This window comes from Zeugodacus cucurbitae, chromosome 2 (assembly GCF_028554725.1).
Source record: "Zeugodacus cucurbitae isolate PBARC_wt_2022May chromosome 2, idZeuCucr1.2, whole genome shotgun sequence".
Taxonomy (NCBI): Eukaryota; Metazoa; Arthropoda; class Insecta; order Diptera; family Tephritidae; genus Zeugodacus; species Zeugodacus cucurbitae.
Window position 1 is genome coordinate 7,459,865 of NC_071667.1, and position 17,652 is coordinate 7,477,516.

Below are 17,652 nucleotides of genomic sequence, written 5' to 3' on the forward strand. Positions count from 1 at the left end.
TTTTTTGGTAATATTTTTAATCATTTTAAAATATTTTTTTTTGGCAATTTTTTTTTTGAATCTCTTTGTGGTATTTTTTGTTTTTGAATTAATTTTTGCAATTTTACTTCTGCGTAACAACAAAAACTACTTACCAATCAGCCAAACAGTGACACGCCCATACAATTATTGCCGCTGTCACACTTTGCTTGTCCAGCAACTAGATAAATTAGCTAATTTTTGTTACTAATTACAAAAAAAAATACAAAAAAGTAAAACACAAATCTCACTAATTGTCGATGCTTAATGAGCACAAAATATACACTTCCTTCCGCTAATTGCTGTCAACGCCGACGCAAACAGCGACGCAGGAATTAAAAGAAATGACAATCACAAAAACAAAGTGATTGCAGTGAATAGAGTGTCGCGCAGTGTATGAACAGCTGCCAACGCTGCAAGCAAAAAAGTCAATATTAATTATTTAGTCACAACAATAATGCAACACCTTGAAATGTCGCCAAGTGAGTGGCGAAAAAAAACAACAACAACAACAAAAGCGAAACTCATTTGCTTTGTGAAAAATTATGCATTAGTTGCACAATAAGGCAGTCTGTTCTATAGTGGGTGTTGCGTTAACTTGAATGCTACTAAACACAGCGGAAGTCCTTGTGTATGAAAATAAGAGAATAGAAAAATACAAATAAAAGCACAAACAAAAAGTAACGCTTCGTCATTCAAACGAAATTCGCCGCTTGCGTACGCTTAACAGTCGACATTTTTCCGTCTTTTGCTTGCTTTCTCCGCCAGTTCCCAGTGCCACCTGACATTTACGATGCACGCCCTCATCGGAGTAAAGTTGATAAATTGCTTTTAAATTGTCAAATTTGCCTCAAACATTATAATGACTCAGCAAAAATAAATGAACAGCGTTGGCGCCTTAGCGCGCAATTCATGTTCGCTACTCGAACGCCGGGGCGTATGAGTAACCAAAAATTATTTCGATTTTGTGGCCGCTTTTAATGAGCGACGTTGCCTAAATTTCCAAAAGAATTTACATTTCAAAACAATTGCGCCGCATTTGCTTAATTGCGATTGCATTTTAGAATATATATTTTTTCTGCTACATTTTGCTCAAGGTCAGGAGAAACATGCATTAGTCGTGGATTTTCAAGAACCAAAAATTAAAAGAAATAAATTAGTTAGTAATATTTTTTCGCTTAAGCGAAAGCTGGGAAAATTTAAAATGCTATATTTTATTGTTTAAAAATAATATTGTGATATTTATTTAAAATAATTTGAGTTTTGAAAATTTATTGTTTTGAGATTTAATAAAAATATTTCAAATTTTGAATAATTATTATTTTGAGATTTAAAAAAAGTATTTGCAATTTTAAAAATATATTATATTGAGAATTAAAAAAAAAGTATTTGAAATTTTGAAAAATTATTTGAAATTTTGAAAAATTATTTTTTTAAAAGTTAATAAAACTATTTGAAATTTCGAAAATTATAATTTTAAGATTTAAAAAAAATATTTGAAATTTTTAAAAATTATTATTTTAAGATTTAATAAAAATCTTTGAAATTTTCATACCAAAATGTATCGAGTTAAACTTTTTGGTTGGTAATATGTAATTAATTATCATTTAGAAGAGAGCAAGGGTTACTATTTTTCTCTCTCTCTATTCTCTCTTTCCGCATTTATCACAACACTTATATATTTCAAATTTTCCACTGTAATAATGAAGTGCAAAAAAAAAAACAAATGATTTATAATAATAATGACAATAACAGTAACAATACTATAATAACACTTAAAACCCAATAAGTCAACAGTTAAGCCTACTTGATATTCTACTAGCACTCCTTAAAAATAGTACCAAAACAGTCTTACTCATAACATCAGCCGCTCAGTACCACCCACTTGTGTACGGTATTTACACACAAGCGTAGCATATTTACATTATAGTTTTTTTTTGTATTTTGAGATTTGTAAAAATATTTATTTTTTGTTTACAAAAACTTATTAATTTAAGTATACACACACAATTACTTGTATTTCTGATTGACTTTACTTTACTGATTAGAGTGCCAATATGTTTTGTTATTCCATTTTGTTTTGGTCAAGGTCAAATGGCTAATGAAATTTTTAGCTTTTACAAGTACTTCTTACAAGCTGATATAATTTATAGAAAAAATAAAAATAATTTAACTAAAAAAACCAACAACAAACAAACCAATTTGCAAATCAGTGCCATTCAAAGCAGATAATAAGCATTGATAAAGTCAGCACTCGAGCCTATCAGCGGCGCACACACTCGGACATACTCCCGCACCCACCTGTGCATACGCTAACAACAACAATGGCAGGCTGCCTTTATAATATTTTATCAAATCAAATTGAGCGTAGACATTGTTGTTGACACACAGTGGTTTCTATTCTTCCATTTTCGCATGCATACATTATAAAGCAACAACAAAAACAGTTTGTGTTTATTTTGATAAATAATGTAAACTCACCGCTGCTGTCTATCGCCACCACGACTCACTCACCACAGTTGTTGGAAATTAGCGTTTGATTTTGTTTTTATTTTTTTTTTTTATGTATTTTTATTTGTTTGGAAATTCGTTAAGAACACTCAAGTTGTGTGAGTTGCAGAGATTTAATTTGCTTGTTGACAGGTAAAACGCTGCGCAATTAAAAATAATAATAAATAAATAAAAATAAATTGTTGCGGCAATATTTTACCACTGTTTACGTGAACACAAATTTATCACCGTTATAATTTTACTTTTATATTTTGGCCGACTTGAATTTCCGCAAGTAATAAAATCCAAATGTAAACCCAACAATTTGCTTTTTTTCACTTACATAAATACGCTGATATCATACACAATATGTTCTTACATACATATATACTATATCTAGTTGTAAATTGCTCCTGTTTTATCTGCGTTCACGTTGTTGGCATTCACCTTGAACGTGATAGCCAGTCGCTGCGCAGCTCGGTTTCCACTAAAATATTTCTTACATTTTTCGACTTAATTTTTTTTTCGTACTTTTCTCTCGTATAGTACGTTCAACGCCAAATATTTGCCGACTCAATGAGAATATGACACTTTAAGCCTGCTTTTCGCTGACATGTAAACTGATTTATGTTATTTGAGGGTGAAGTTTCTTTCTTTACTTTGGTGATTGCTGCAATATGAGCAGCTACATAAATCATGTGGTGAAGGCTTATTGTTGCTTGATTGCGCTGAAATGAGTGTTGGCACAATTTTGTTATCGGAAAATAAAACATAAAGAAACAGAAAAATACAACAAAAAGCAACAAAATAGGTTAGTATGCTTGCTATTGTAATTTATACGATTATACCAGTTTAAATGTTTTATACCAGTCGTTTGTTCGATTCACCAAAAAAGTCATATCTAACTTTTATATTCAAGTGAAGCATTTCATAAATTAATAAATTTAAAAATCATAATTAAGTTCCTACTCCTGGAGGTCGTAGACATTGTTGTCTTGGTCAAAGGTATCTAAAAAATGTTTAAAATTTGTGTTTTTTATGTTTATATTCATTTTATAATTATAATAACATCAAATCTAAGAGCATATTTTTCCACGTCATCAGCTGTTAACCCAAATAAGTTGATGTCTTTATAGGCGCTACGAAAAATTGCTATTGGCGCCTTGAAATATGCTACAATTTTCAGAGTACTATAAGTCAGAATCAGCAAATATTTTTCCCCTAAACTAGAAAACTAAAAAGAAGAATGTGCAAAAATTTTATTACAATAAAAAAAAGACGGAGCAAAGAGGCTCATAAGTTAAATTTTGATAGGGTCTTTAAACGTAAATTACAGCGTTGCATATCGAGTGGGTGGACATGTTACAGCAACTAAAAGTTGTCTTAAATTAGAAAAATAAGCACACAAGAGCACAGCTGCCTACACAAAATGAACCGCAGAGCATAATAATGGAGAAAAAGCCATGGTTGGGGTAACATAGTAAACGAAATTAATCATAAGCTCTGCATGACACAATTTTAGGCGTCTCGATGCTGTGCCTACGGCTGTGAATTAGTCACATACTAGGCATAAAGATTCATGTGCCAGTGGAGACTTATTTTAAAACCTTGCCAATTATACGCATGCACACTTAGCTAGTCGGTGAGCTCAGCATTCTGGTAACTTGAGACAAAAGCAGGCTGAAAAGTATGCTACGCTTTGAGTACAAGGGTCTTAAAGCTAATAAAGCACGTACACGTTCAAGTATTCATACACACATGCATTTTGCACGAATATAAACCCTCTTTTAGGTGCTTAAGACTGTAAAAGAGCATTGTAAACAGTTAGAATTATGCAGACACATGTTTATACACAAATGTACATATGTATGCTTATTTATATATGTAAATGTATGCTACATATATATTATGTATGTATCTGACAGCATATGCCTGCCAGTATATGTTATATAACTGTCTCGTTTGATGTTTTAAAGTAGAGAAAATTTGGGGAACTTTTTGAATGCAGCTTTATTATTGCCATTTTCAGGATAAAAAGAAATATTTTTCTTCAGAAATATATATTTCCCAATAAAATCATATATATTTATGTATGTGAGTATATTTGCTAGCAGAAATGTGCGTTGCTCACATAACATAAGACTCTCTTTGTTACAATAATAACAGATAAAAATCCCAAATATACACACAAATGGCAATCAAAACTTTTCAATTCCGACAGAAAATTCCTTTGAGCGCCTGGAAATAGGCCATCTGCTTTTGTATATTTTTTCGCAAAACAAAGTTAAATTGATATCTCTCATTTGCTCGCTGAATTATTTAACAGATACTTTGAATTAAAGTAGGCACTACATAAATAAATTGCAAAGTATTGGAGAAATCGCAAAAATTCTTTTGAAACTTTTTTTTCCTTTTGCATTTATCTAACTTTTGCAATTATTTTGATGATGGTATTCAATTTCAATAAAATACATAATATAATATAAATTTAAGTAATAAAAAGAAATTGTGAAAATTTTATAAAATTAAAAAAAATTAAATTATTTTAAATAATTTTTATAAATTTTTTGATTAAATGAGCATATGAAAAATATAGAGAGCGAAAAAAGTTATACTCTTACCACCAACGCATGTTGGATCATACTTATAAATGCAGTATTAAATAGCTTTCTAAGTATATTTATCAATCGATTAACGCGCCCCACTTTTATACATTGCGTGCACACATAATTAAAGCCTTTGTCTCCGCTTCTAAATGTGCCACAACGCACGTGCTTGCCATTACAACCCACGCACAACTTTTATGCGAGTGTATGCCTCTCCATTTCATATTTATATATATATTTGTCTCCGCACTCAGAATGGTTTATTTTTACTCAACATTTTTTATTCCACTTTATTATTTATAAATATTATTATTATTATGTTTTTTGGCAGCAAATCTCTTTCATCATATTGACGTCATGCCATCGGCAACATTAAATTATAGGCCATCAGCGCTGTTGTTTTGTTTTGTCAAAATGTCTCTCGGTCTCTCCTTTTATTTGTATTCATTATTTGCAAATTGTTATCATTTGTTGTGTGCTTGTTTGTGCCTGGGCAGAGTGCAAAAATTAATAGCCTTCACAGTGCTCCATGGTGATAATGATTACGTATATGCACACACTCTGCTGTGGTCCCAAAGCGTAAAGCTGTCAAGCTGATATATGCAAATGTACATACATACAAATACATATGTTTATAATTATGATTATTAAACGCCTTTGCTGCCTTTCTGCTCGTAATTATACGCTTTCATTAAGCGCGTATCTCATTGCTTTGTATATCATTTTGCTTGTCACATGCAGCCATTTGCTTTCAAGGATATCGTTTCGTGATATTTTATAAAGTTGCAGTGAATTTCCTGCTTTTAATTTTCGTTCAACTTGTCACAAAGCTACAGGAAATCAGCACATTATTTACTTGTAGCGTATTTCGTCCTTAACTTGAAGTGCCTTAACCTCACTTTTATAGTTTTTCCGTTAGTTTCTTTTTACTTTTGTAAAAAGCGGCTGGCAACCGGCCTGCAAAGCTCAAGTTTTTATAGTTTTTGTTTTCATATTTCCTTGAACTATTCGCGAGTTTAAATCTTAACTTTATACATGTATATGTATGCGATCACAAATAAAAACCGCCTAAATCGAATATGAGAAATTTGGAGATTTTGTAGTCGTAAAATATATATTAAAATTAATACTAAAATAACTGAGAAAAAACTGAAATTATTTTTAAAATTGAAATTTGAACATATTTATGTTAATTTAAAATAAAACTCATTAGAAAAAACTAAATTGAAAACTAAAATTAAAATTAAAATTAAAATTAAAATTAAAATTAAAATTAAAATTAAAATTAAAATTAAAATTAAAATTAAAATTAAAATTAAAATTAAAATTAAAATTAAAATTAAAATTAAAATTAAAATTAAAATTAAAATTAAAATTAAAATTAAAATTAAAATTAAAATTAAAACTAAAATTTAAAATTAAAATTAAAATTAAAATTAAAATTAAAAATTAAAATTAAAATTAAAATTAAAATTAAAATTAAAATTAAAATTAAAATTAAAATTAAAATTAAAATTAAAATTAAAATTAAAATTAAAATTGAAATTGAAATTAAAATTAAAATTAAAATTAAAATTAAAATTAAAATTAAAATTAATTAAAATTAAAATTAAAATTAAAATTAAAATAATAATCGATAAATTATTTCAAATTAAAATAAAATTTTCTTGAAAGAATAAAAAAAATGAGAAAAACCAAATTGAATTTTAAAATTTTAATAAAGAACTGAAAATAATTTCAAAAAGTAAAAAAAATATTGTACTTAAACAATTAATAAATAATTTCAAATTAAAATAAATTTTTCATTGCCCTAAATAAAATTGAACAACCAATTAGAATATTAAAAATAAAAATAAAAAAATTATAATTTTTAATTTTAATTATTCATACAAAAATAATAAAATACTCGATAAATGCTCTTTCTTATTTATAAACCTATGAACACAATTCATAAAATTTATTTATTATTCGTCTATTCCAAATATATGTATGTTTGTATGCATATTTCCAAGTTTATTTCACTAATTTTGTTTAATAGAGATTTCACAATATTTACATAAGAATTTCTATTTTCGGTTATATTTACCAAAATATACGAATACACATTTAATCATTTACTTATCACCCAAAAAAGCCTTAATTGCAGTTCAACTTGAATGGTGACTGGAGGTCTGATGAAACGTTGCCCCCAGCAGCAGCACCTCCAAAGGAGGCTTATATTATTATTGTGAGCATACCAGAGACTCGTTATCTACACAAGTGCGCTCTCATAGTACAGTTCGATTGTCATGCTCTTTTCGGTTTAAGCTCAACGCTGAGAACTTTTATCAGTACTTTCACAGCGCAAAGCGAATAGCATAAATGCACACAAATACATTTATAACTGTGTGTATACACATAAAAAAAAAATTAGTACGGACTGTTTAGCAAATTTTCGTTATCTTGACGTTCGTGTTCTCGATTTTCGTTTTCACTTTCATGCTTAGCTTTCATATACTATATGTGCTTTTCTATGTAGTGTAAGATTATGTCGCACGCATACATGCGCACATTTTCATTGAGAATATTTCCTATGGTGGTATTGGTTACTCATACGCCAAGTGCAGCCACAGCCCACATTCCGACACACACTCACTCCTCCTGTTCGTACTTTCCAATACGCTTACACTATGCTTGTGTCTGTGTGTGTGTTTATGTATTGACTTTTGTGCGTTGCGCTGTCATAGCACGTGCTTTGGCGACGCGTTGTATGACTGTATTTTATCGAGAATCGGCTAAAGCTTTACGCTGAAACGCGCTCACCATTCAGTCGCATTTCGTTCGTATTGCTTAGCAGACGCTAGCGCCGTTGAAACTGTTTTATTTTTAGCAAACCTAAATACTAAATGTAATATCGTTTTGTATCGCAATAGTAAATATATATCGTGTGTGCAGTGTATGTATTGTCTACAAATGTGTGTGTGTGTGTGTGACAGTGTATATGTGAAAAAGTGTCGCTCTCTAGCTGTGTCGCAACTGTCTACATATATGCGTTTATATATTTAATTGAACATCTTTAAAATGCTCTAAAGTCGATATATTTTTTAAAAATCGTTTTTTTTTCACTTACACACTCACATGCCTACAGTTACATGTGTGTATGAGTTTTCATCTGTTTTTTTTTTACTACTTTTTCATGCATACTCGTATGTAATAGTAAGTGCATAGTTAAACTCGTTTATCGTCTTTGCTTTTGTTGTTGCTGCACCGCACGTCATTGTAGTTAACCTCTGTTGACCTTAGAATTGCAGTCGACTGCCCGCTGAGTGCACAAAGTGCAACAATTTATGGCAATTTGGCGCGCCCTCGGACTCGGTGCACTAAAGTAAAAAGTGAAAAGTGAAAGTGTTTTTTTTTCTTTTGTTCGTGCTAAGGGTGAGTTTTTCGTGAAAATTTCGTGCAAGTGTGCCGGAAATTCAACGGCTTTGGGGTTGAGTCAGGTCGGCAGTTTTGGTGTGAAATTTCCCAAGTACTGTAATTTGCTGCGTAATTTTGGCTATTTACTGCTTCGAAATGTTTACGCAATCTTCTTATTTATGTTTTCGTTTTTTGCTTGCTGTGTAGCTCCCTACCAGCATTGCCTTGCACACGCTGCTTTGTGTATCTACACTTGCGCCGCTTTTCACACGCATGTCCTTGCTTTGCATAGCGAGGCATTCCTCTTACATAAATTTGTATACACATTTTTATTCGCAAGCAGCATTTTTTAATTGAAAATTGTAAACAAAGCAGTTTCTAGCTGGAAAATTTTTCATTTGAAAAATACAAAAATACGCCGTCTTGCATTTGAAAAGCTAATTATGAATCAAAGTTAGCGTGTTTTCTGAAAAGCTTGAGCTTTTGTTCAGCTTAATGGCCTGCAATTGTTCTTAAGCTACTTAAGTCGTTTATTATGCAAAAATTAATTAGCTTGCTTTTATGGCCGGTAATGAACTTCTTCAAGTGCTTAATGAGAGCGTTACCCAGCAAATATATAAAGAAGGCTTAACTGATATGGTTTGGAATTTCGCTATTAACGTCAATCTAAGTAAATTGTGCTGGTTTTTATAGTTTGTCGCGCATTTTTGCTGCCATTTTGTGCACAATTATGCTTTGACAAGCGAATTTGCAAGAAGAAGAAGAAAGCGCACTTGAATACTACGCAAAACAAATTAATTAATTCATTTGATTAATTAACACTTTCAGCTGGTTGTGAATTATTCATATTTAAGTTACTCGCTGTCATTGACGAAACTTACTATGCCTCTATACACACCTAGAGATATATAAATCGAATTAGCGACAATGTCTAAAGAGAAATTTAATTAATACTATTATATAAGTGAAATATATTACAACAGTTCAGCATGCTAGCAGCAAATATAACTAGCAAGCCTCGTGTTGCGCAGTTATTAGCACCATGGCGTATGCGTAATATTTGCCATTTCTAAGCAACTACTCAAACAGTTTGTTTGGCACTGGAATATGGCTTCAAAACTGTTAATAATGAATGCTTAGATACAGCTAATATTGACAAGTAAGGAAAGGCTAAGTTCGGGTGCAACCGAACATTTTATACTCTCGCAATTTATTTAGAGAATTACCTATATTTTCGGTGAAAAATTACTCTTACTGAGTTCTTCATGTTTCAGGGGCCTTGAAAAGTCATGGTTCGATTTTGACAATTTTTCCACAAGTGATGTCACAGCTCAAATACAGTATTTGTGTAAAGTTTTATTTCGCTATCTTTATCGGTTCCTTATGTATACATTATAAAGTGAAGGAATCAGAAGGATTAAAAATTGAGTTATATGGGAAGTAGGCGTAGTTGGGAACCGATTTCGCCCATATTCCACAAGTGTCATCAGGGTGTCAAGAATACCAAATTTTATTGAAATTTGTCGAGTAGTTCTTGAGATATGGTTTTTGACCCATAAGTGGGCGACGCCACGCACATTTTCCATTTTGTAAAAAAATCTGAGTGCAGCTTCCTTCTGCCATTTCTTATGTAAATTTGTAATTTGGTGTTTCTGACGTTTCTAGTTAGTGAGTTAACGCACTTTTAGTCATTTTCAACCTAACCTTTGTATGGGAGGTGGGCGTGGTTATTATCCGATTTCTTTCATTTTTGGACTGTATAAGGAAACGGCTAAAAGAAACGACTGCAGAGAATATAGCTTTATTGGTTTGCAAGATATATACAAAAAACCTATTTGGGGGCGGGGTCACGCCCACTTTTCCAAAAAAAAAAAAAATACAATCAAATATGCCCCTCACTAATGCGATCCTATGTTCCAAATTTTATTTTCATAACATTATTTATGGCTTAGTTATAGCTCTTTATGTGTTTTTGGTTATCGCCATTTTGTGGGCGTGGCAGTGGTCCGATTCTGCCCATCTTCGAACTTAACATTCTTATGATGCCAAGGAACACGTGTTCCAAGTTTCATTAAGATATCTCAATTTTTACTCAAGTTACAGCTTGCACGGACGGACAGACGGACAGACGGATTTGAACTTTACTCGTCACCCTGATCACTTTGGTATATATAACCCTATATCTAACTCGTTTAGTTTTAGGACTTACAAACAACCGTTATGTGGACAAAACTATAATACTCTCTTTAGCAACATTTGTTGCGAGAGTATACAAATTATTTTCGTTTCAACTAAATTTACAAAAACTTTTTTATATTTTTTTTAGCAATTCAATTCATTTTCAAAACTAAATGTATATTTTCGTAACCAAAGTCTTTAACACCATATTTAAATTCGATTTGAGTTTTTTAAACTCACAAATAAACAGCACTATTTTCATTTTTCATGATTTAAATTCAATAATTTCAATTTTTGAGGCTAATTTGTATAGTTTTCAAGTTCTAAGTCAGTACTTTTCCTTAGATTTGCATTTATATATATGCACCTATAGTGCAACAGTACTTTCCCCCGAGGCATCATTCAATTACTATAAATTTATTAATAACGGGTACATTTGCTGCCGGTCAATATACATATATAAACTTAAAACTAAACTCATATGAAGTTAAATACAAGACATATAGCATTATAAATATTGCATTTGCAACTTTTGCATTTCTTTGCTGAACTTTGAAATCAGTACGACAATTAAAAAGCTATATTTAAATAAAATGCTATCAAGAACAATAACTACAGCTAAAAAAATATATACATATATCAACCGCTTGATATGCAGTTGAACGCATATTAAGAGATAATAATTTATAATTAAATAATATAACACAGTGTAACAAAGTATTATTATTAAATATTACTATTTTATGAGATGAATAAAATTTGTAAAATTCTCCAAAATAATATAAGTTTAACCCTTCAATAGTTTATAATCAGGTTAAACATCTTGATGAGGTTTCAAATATTTTAATATTTTTTAAAAAGTATAAATTCATGCAAAATAATTTATGGCAATATAACTGTGAACTTAGCTTAATAACAATTTTTATTACAATATATTGGTCTACATCTTTGCTTCCGCCGTTTTTTTTGTTTTCGTAAATTTAAGGCTTTTTTCTATAAAAACGTTTAGAAAAACGTTATTCAAAATATTGGCCGTCGCTAGCTATTACTTTTAACCATCTTTCTGGCAGCATGCGTATTCAGTGACATTTTCAGTTTTGAGAATAAGTTTGGGATGCAAACAGATCTCTACAAATATTTTGTTGGGTTAGTGTTGACACAAATGTCCAAGATCGATATAAAACGATTTAATCGATTTAATCGACCAGTGCTTGACGCTAGAGACATCTATTGGAAAACGGCGAAAGCAAAGTTGTAGGCCTAATATATTTTTCTTATACACAATGTAATATTTACTGAGTATTTGACATTTACTGCATTGTGTAATATTTAACATTATCATTTTGTAAATATTCCTATACAAAATTATGTGTGTTTATGAAAAAAACCACACATAGTACACCACGAACTCCTCCGGCAAGCGTGAAGCAACAGCACAGTCAAGTAGCTTCATAGTCTGATAACAGCTTCTATTATCAAAATCGCTATTGTTGTTGTTGTTATACGCCTTTCGCTATTCGCTGTGCTCCTGCTGCTTATCAGCTGTTTGCATTGGTTATTGTTATTATTGTGGTTTGGTATACAGTTTATATTTATAATAAGAAATGTGAAGAGCGAGGCTTTTAGAAGCGTACAGTGTGACTGTGAAAGAATAAAACTGTAAAAAAAATCGATTTTTAATTTAACACGTTGACTGCCAAGGTCATTTTCTGAAAACTGTCCAAAAATGACATTTTGATTTTTTCACATTATTTTACTAAAAACTCTATTCCTAGATCATTGGTATCATCAAAAATCAAAAATGATGTTTTTTTGATGAGAAAAAGGACCTACGAGTTATCTCGTAGTTGGCGTCTGGGAAAGAACGCTACGAATTATCTTGTAGTAGGTAGGTCCTTTTTTTCCTAAAAAAACATCATTTTTGCTTTCTATAGTATTTTGTTTTATAGTTATTATTATTTATTAAAATTATCATAATTTTATTATTATTTTCTTGATTGATATTGAATGAATTTTTCAATACAATTTTTTTTTTAATAAAAAAAAAGCTCACGGAAGCCAAACCCAAAATTTTTTTATTTTCCCAGAAGCCATTTATCGATACTAACACTATTATAATACGGTTTTACTCGTAGCTACACAAGAAGTGGTAGTTTTAGGTAGTACGAGATAACTCGTAGTTGGCTTTCTGGAAGGGAAATCATACTACGAGTTATCTCGTAGTTGGCAGTCAACGTGTTCATTTATTTTCAAATGAATGTTGTACTCGGCTATAGCATGTTATAATGATTTTGGAATCGTGCCTTCACAGATTTAAGCCAAACTCCTCTTGTAATTTATTAAATATACAATACAGCTTCCATTTATTACATTGCAATCGTGCGGACAGGCGCCAACCAGCTTTTGGCTACTTTACAACACTACAAATACATGCATTTAACAATTGATATGTGTATGTGTATTATTTATACAGACATGCTCGTGTTAAGTCAAACACTTTACATCACGTTTAAAATACTCTAATTAGTTAAATATATATATATATATATATTTACAATTACGATGTACTTGCTAATCATCGTATTTTTTTTTCTACTCTACATAACGTAGCAAAATTGTAAATGCATACAGACATATATACATACATCTAAAAATGAGTTATATGAAATTCGATTATACGAAGTTTGCTGCCCTTGATTACTTAGCATATTCCAGGCAAACATTGTAATTTCACTGCGAACGGTTTTACAGCTGGCAACCAGCGTCATACGAGTATTCCCAGAAAAAATGCAAAGTAGGTCAATGCTTGTATACACAGGTATGCACAAGGACATTTATCGTGTAGTGTTTGTCTACAAAACTTTTTCTGTTTGTCGTACTTCGTTTTTTTGCACGCTACTAGCTGCTTTCGGGATAAAAATAGGGAGAACGTGCGCACAAACTCACACCCACTTTGCTTTATCCGCCGCCGCTATTTTGCTTATTAATCATATATTCTTTTTGACGCATGTGACAGTTTACGCTTGAGAGAGCATTGAGCATAAAAACGCAAATCTTTTTTATGAATATTGAGTAATTTTGTGCGTTTGTAGGTGTTAAAAATTATTAAAATGTTAATAAGCAAAGCAGCGATATATGTACTATGTGTATATCAACAAATAAATAAAATTTCGTAAATCAAATAAAAATAAATCTGCATACACATATAATCAGCACAATACATGTGTCAACATGCGCTCACATTTCTTCAGAGAGTGCTTGTCAACGTGTATTTGCGTACAGATAAGCTTTATAAATAAATATGTAGATATGTATGTGCATACATTATTCAAGATGTTCTGACAGATAAAACGTTTCGTATATTTTACTTATTATTATTGTAGACAGCGTATATTTTTGTTGTTATTTTTGCTTGAGTTTATTTATTTTATTCACTTATTCGGCCAGACAGAAAGGCAGGCGTGCGTGCATTGCTACACGAGCGCTTTTTTCGCGAAATCAGGCAGGTATACAGTACGCGGCGTCGTCGCTGACTACCCACAGCGTCAGCAACGAGCAGCGTCGTTCTGTCGTCTTCATAAACAATTGCTAATTTATAGTTGCTTTTTACAATTCAACCATACAAATCTACATATGTATATTATTTAATGAAACATGAAATACAATTTTTTATTCGGTTATTGCATTACTCATGGCCTTCGTGGCTTTATGTATGCATGTATATACCTGCGAATGCCCAAAATAGCCACGAAACAACAAAAGCATATAATGTGATTTTAAATTTGACTTTTCTCGTAACACTTTTATTGGCCACAAAAACAATTAATTTTGTTGTATTTGAGTTGGTCCTTTATTAAGAGATTAACTCGTATGATTACGCGCTGCGAGATTATTTTTGTATTTTTTGTTTGCCGAAATTAGGTTAAGTACAAGGGAGTTCGATAAAGTGTACTGATAAGAAGCGGGTTGTTCAAAACATGAGATGAAAATAAACACAACATGTGGAATAACTAAATACAAATAAAATAATATGAATATAATAATAAAAATAATAGAAATAAATATGATTAAAAAAAACAATACCTCGTTTAATTTTTTTCTAATTATTTTTTTTTTTTGTAATACGAAAATTATCAAAAAAAAATATCAAGCATTCATCAAATATAAGCTCAACAAAATTATAAATAATACCAATTTTTAATGACTTCATCAGGCACTTCGTCAAGCATAAAGTCGGCTGACCATTTGGCTAACATCGATTAGATGACACTTAACATATTGAGCATTTATTGATAATTTAGCATATTTGGTATATATTCAAATTCGGTCACGTAACGTAATTTTCTATATATATATATGTAAATATGAGTATTTATCATCATTACATATATACTCTCAAAGTTGTATAATATTGATATCTTAGCATATAGTAATATTGCGCTATCTTGTTAAAGAGTTGACAATTGTCACTATGTCTCCAGTCATTAGTGTCTCCTAATGGACAATTGATTATTTTGTTGTAACACAATCGCAGCAGAACACTTAAGTTATATACCACCAACTACAAAGTTAATATAATTGAGAGCTAATAGATTTGATTTTAATTAGATTGCGTTCTTGCAAATAAATAATGCATAGCTGTGCAGTACACTTTGTAATACGCATTGATGGCAGGAAAAGGCAGTTTTCTATCTTTTCTTATATAATTTAATTTAATTTTATTTTATTTTATTTTATTTTATTTTATTTTTATTTTATTTTATTTTATTTTATTTTATTTTATTTTATTTTTTTTTATTTTATTTTATTTCATTTCATTTCATTTCATTTCATTTCATTTTATTTTATTTTATTTTATTTTATTTTATTTTATTTTATTTTATTTTATTTTATTTTATTTTATTTTATTTTATTTCATTTCATTTCATTTCATTTCATTTTATTTTATTTTATTTTATTTCGTTTTATTTTATTTTATTTTATTTTATTTTATTTTTTTTTTTATTTTATTTTTTATTTAATTTTATTTTATTTTATTTTATTTTATTTTATTCTATTTTATTTTATTTTATTTTATTTTATTTTATTTTATTTTATTTTATTTTATTTTATTTTATTTTATATTATCATTTATTACACATTTTTATTTCATAACACTCTGCAATTCAAATAAATCGCATGTTACAAATTTAGTTCACTGTGGAAAATAATATTATTTGTCTTAAGTCATGTAAATGTACTTAAATATATTCAGACAGCAACAAAAAAATTCGATACACAGCGAGAAAATAGAGAGAGCGAGAGGGAGTGTGTAGTGCACGAGAGTACCAAAGAAATTATCATAAAAATTTTTATGTTGTCTACAGCTTTGACTTACTTACAGGTCGTTCAACTATCACTTTGACAACTGCAACTCGTATAACTAAATACACAAACAACAATAACACTAAACATTGTTGTAGTATTTGTAACAGCAATAACAACAATAAACTGAACCCGGGTGGGCGCAGTGTAACCACCAAGCATTTCGTTGCTGATAGTCTACTTGAATATAATGTGTGCATAGCAGTTGCAGTGTTACTAAAGCAGCGCAAAAGCAAAGCCAGTGCGTCGACCGCGGCGTCGACTGCGGCATTGGCAGCGTAGGAGAATTTGCGCGTGTTCGCATTGAGTGTTGTGTCGAATGCAATAGAAAAGGTAAAAATAAAATTACAAATTGTTGCACAAATGTGTATTACAACAACTGCATGAGAGAGCAGCATAGTGCAAGCGAGTAGTGAACTCTAAAGTTGTGAGTACACCAGCTGCTACTTAAGTGAAGAGCAAAAGTGAACTAGTGAATGCAGCGACGTGCGTATGTAAGAAGTGAGAGCGAATTATCGTTGCAGCAACACTTGCTGTTCTGGCGCAGAGACTTCAAATTGCCATAAAAGCCAGCTGATTGTATTGCTGTATTGTGTTTTTGTAATCGGATGCCGGCATTTTACAACGCTTCGTTATTTGTCGCTATTCAGCGAGTGGGTGACCGACAAGGCAACGTTCACATTGCAACAACATCAAGTGCAGTAGCAAAAACTACGTAAAGTGTGTGCTGTGCACAGTAGCTAATAAGAATTGATTTTTTCTTTACATACTTGCACACAAATGCTATGTTTCAAAAAAATAAACAACAACAAGTGCAATAGTGTAAAAAACGACTGCAAGGTGACCGACATTGGCCGTCAACCTGTCAGCGACTGATTTAAAGCTGTTGCGAGAAAAACGTGTTGCAATTCAGTTGAGTGAAAAAGTTTTAGCAAGGAAATCAACAACAATAACAACATGTGACTGTTAAAAAGTGAAAAAAGCTTCAAAATCTACAAAATACATAAACATTTACAAACGTGATTGTCTGTGTGATTTTATAATTTTTATAATTTCGTTAATTATTCGTAAACTAAATAATATATGATATATTTTAGTTTCTGCTATAATCTCATTACAACGCTGCATGTGTGATTTATTATAATATTACCGTGAAATTTTATTGCAAATAATTTTACATACATACATATAATCTTCGTTTGCGCCTGAAATTGTGATTTACATATAAATATTAATTAACTCAATATATATACTCGTATATAAAAACAAAAACAAAAAAAACAACAATAAATATTAATACATACACACATACATATAAATATGCATGGCATAACGCATTTATATCGGCAGCATGCTGTCGAAAAACAATTGAGCGCTGATAGCGCTTGCACAACTCATCATAATCACCACAACAACCATTCACCTTTTGCTGCACGCAACAGTTATCCACGTGACAGCATCAGCTATGATAGCAACGATGACAACACAAATCGTTTTCATAGCGTAGACTCGGGCAGCAGTTCCGGTTCATCGACCAACTCCAAATCGCCAAATTGGTCACAAGGTAAGCTATAGAGTTCAAGGAGAATGAAGAGATTTG

At 30.7% G+C, this 17,652-nt stretch overlaps 1 protein-coding gene across 9 annotated transcripts in view; it reads left to right on the forward strand.

The window, feature by feature from the left end:
• Positions 1-17,652, forward strand: part of Prkag2_1 (5'-AMP-activated protein kinase subunit gamma-2) — a 184,322-nt gene that overhangs the window by 140,219 nt on the left and 26,451 nt on the right. Inside the window, exons 2-3 of one of the 9 annotated variants that reach the window (XM_054225527.1) lie at positions 16,072-16,385; positions 17,150-17,616. The exons of 5 other annotated variants lie outside the window; for them this stretch is intronic. In XM_054225527.1, coding sequence (XP_054081502.1) covers positions 17,373-17,616 — 244 coding nt within the window. In that variant the 5' untranslated portion in view covers positions 16,072-16,385; positions 17,150-17,372. Of the gene's footprint in view, positions 1-7,209; positions 8,050-16,054; positions 17,617-17,652 lie in introns of those variants that run through there. 3 more of the 9 variants (XM_029038944.2, XM_054225525.1, XM_054225526.1) reach the window with 3 other exon arrangements.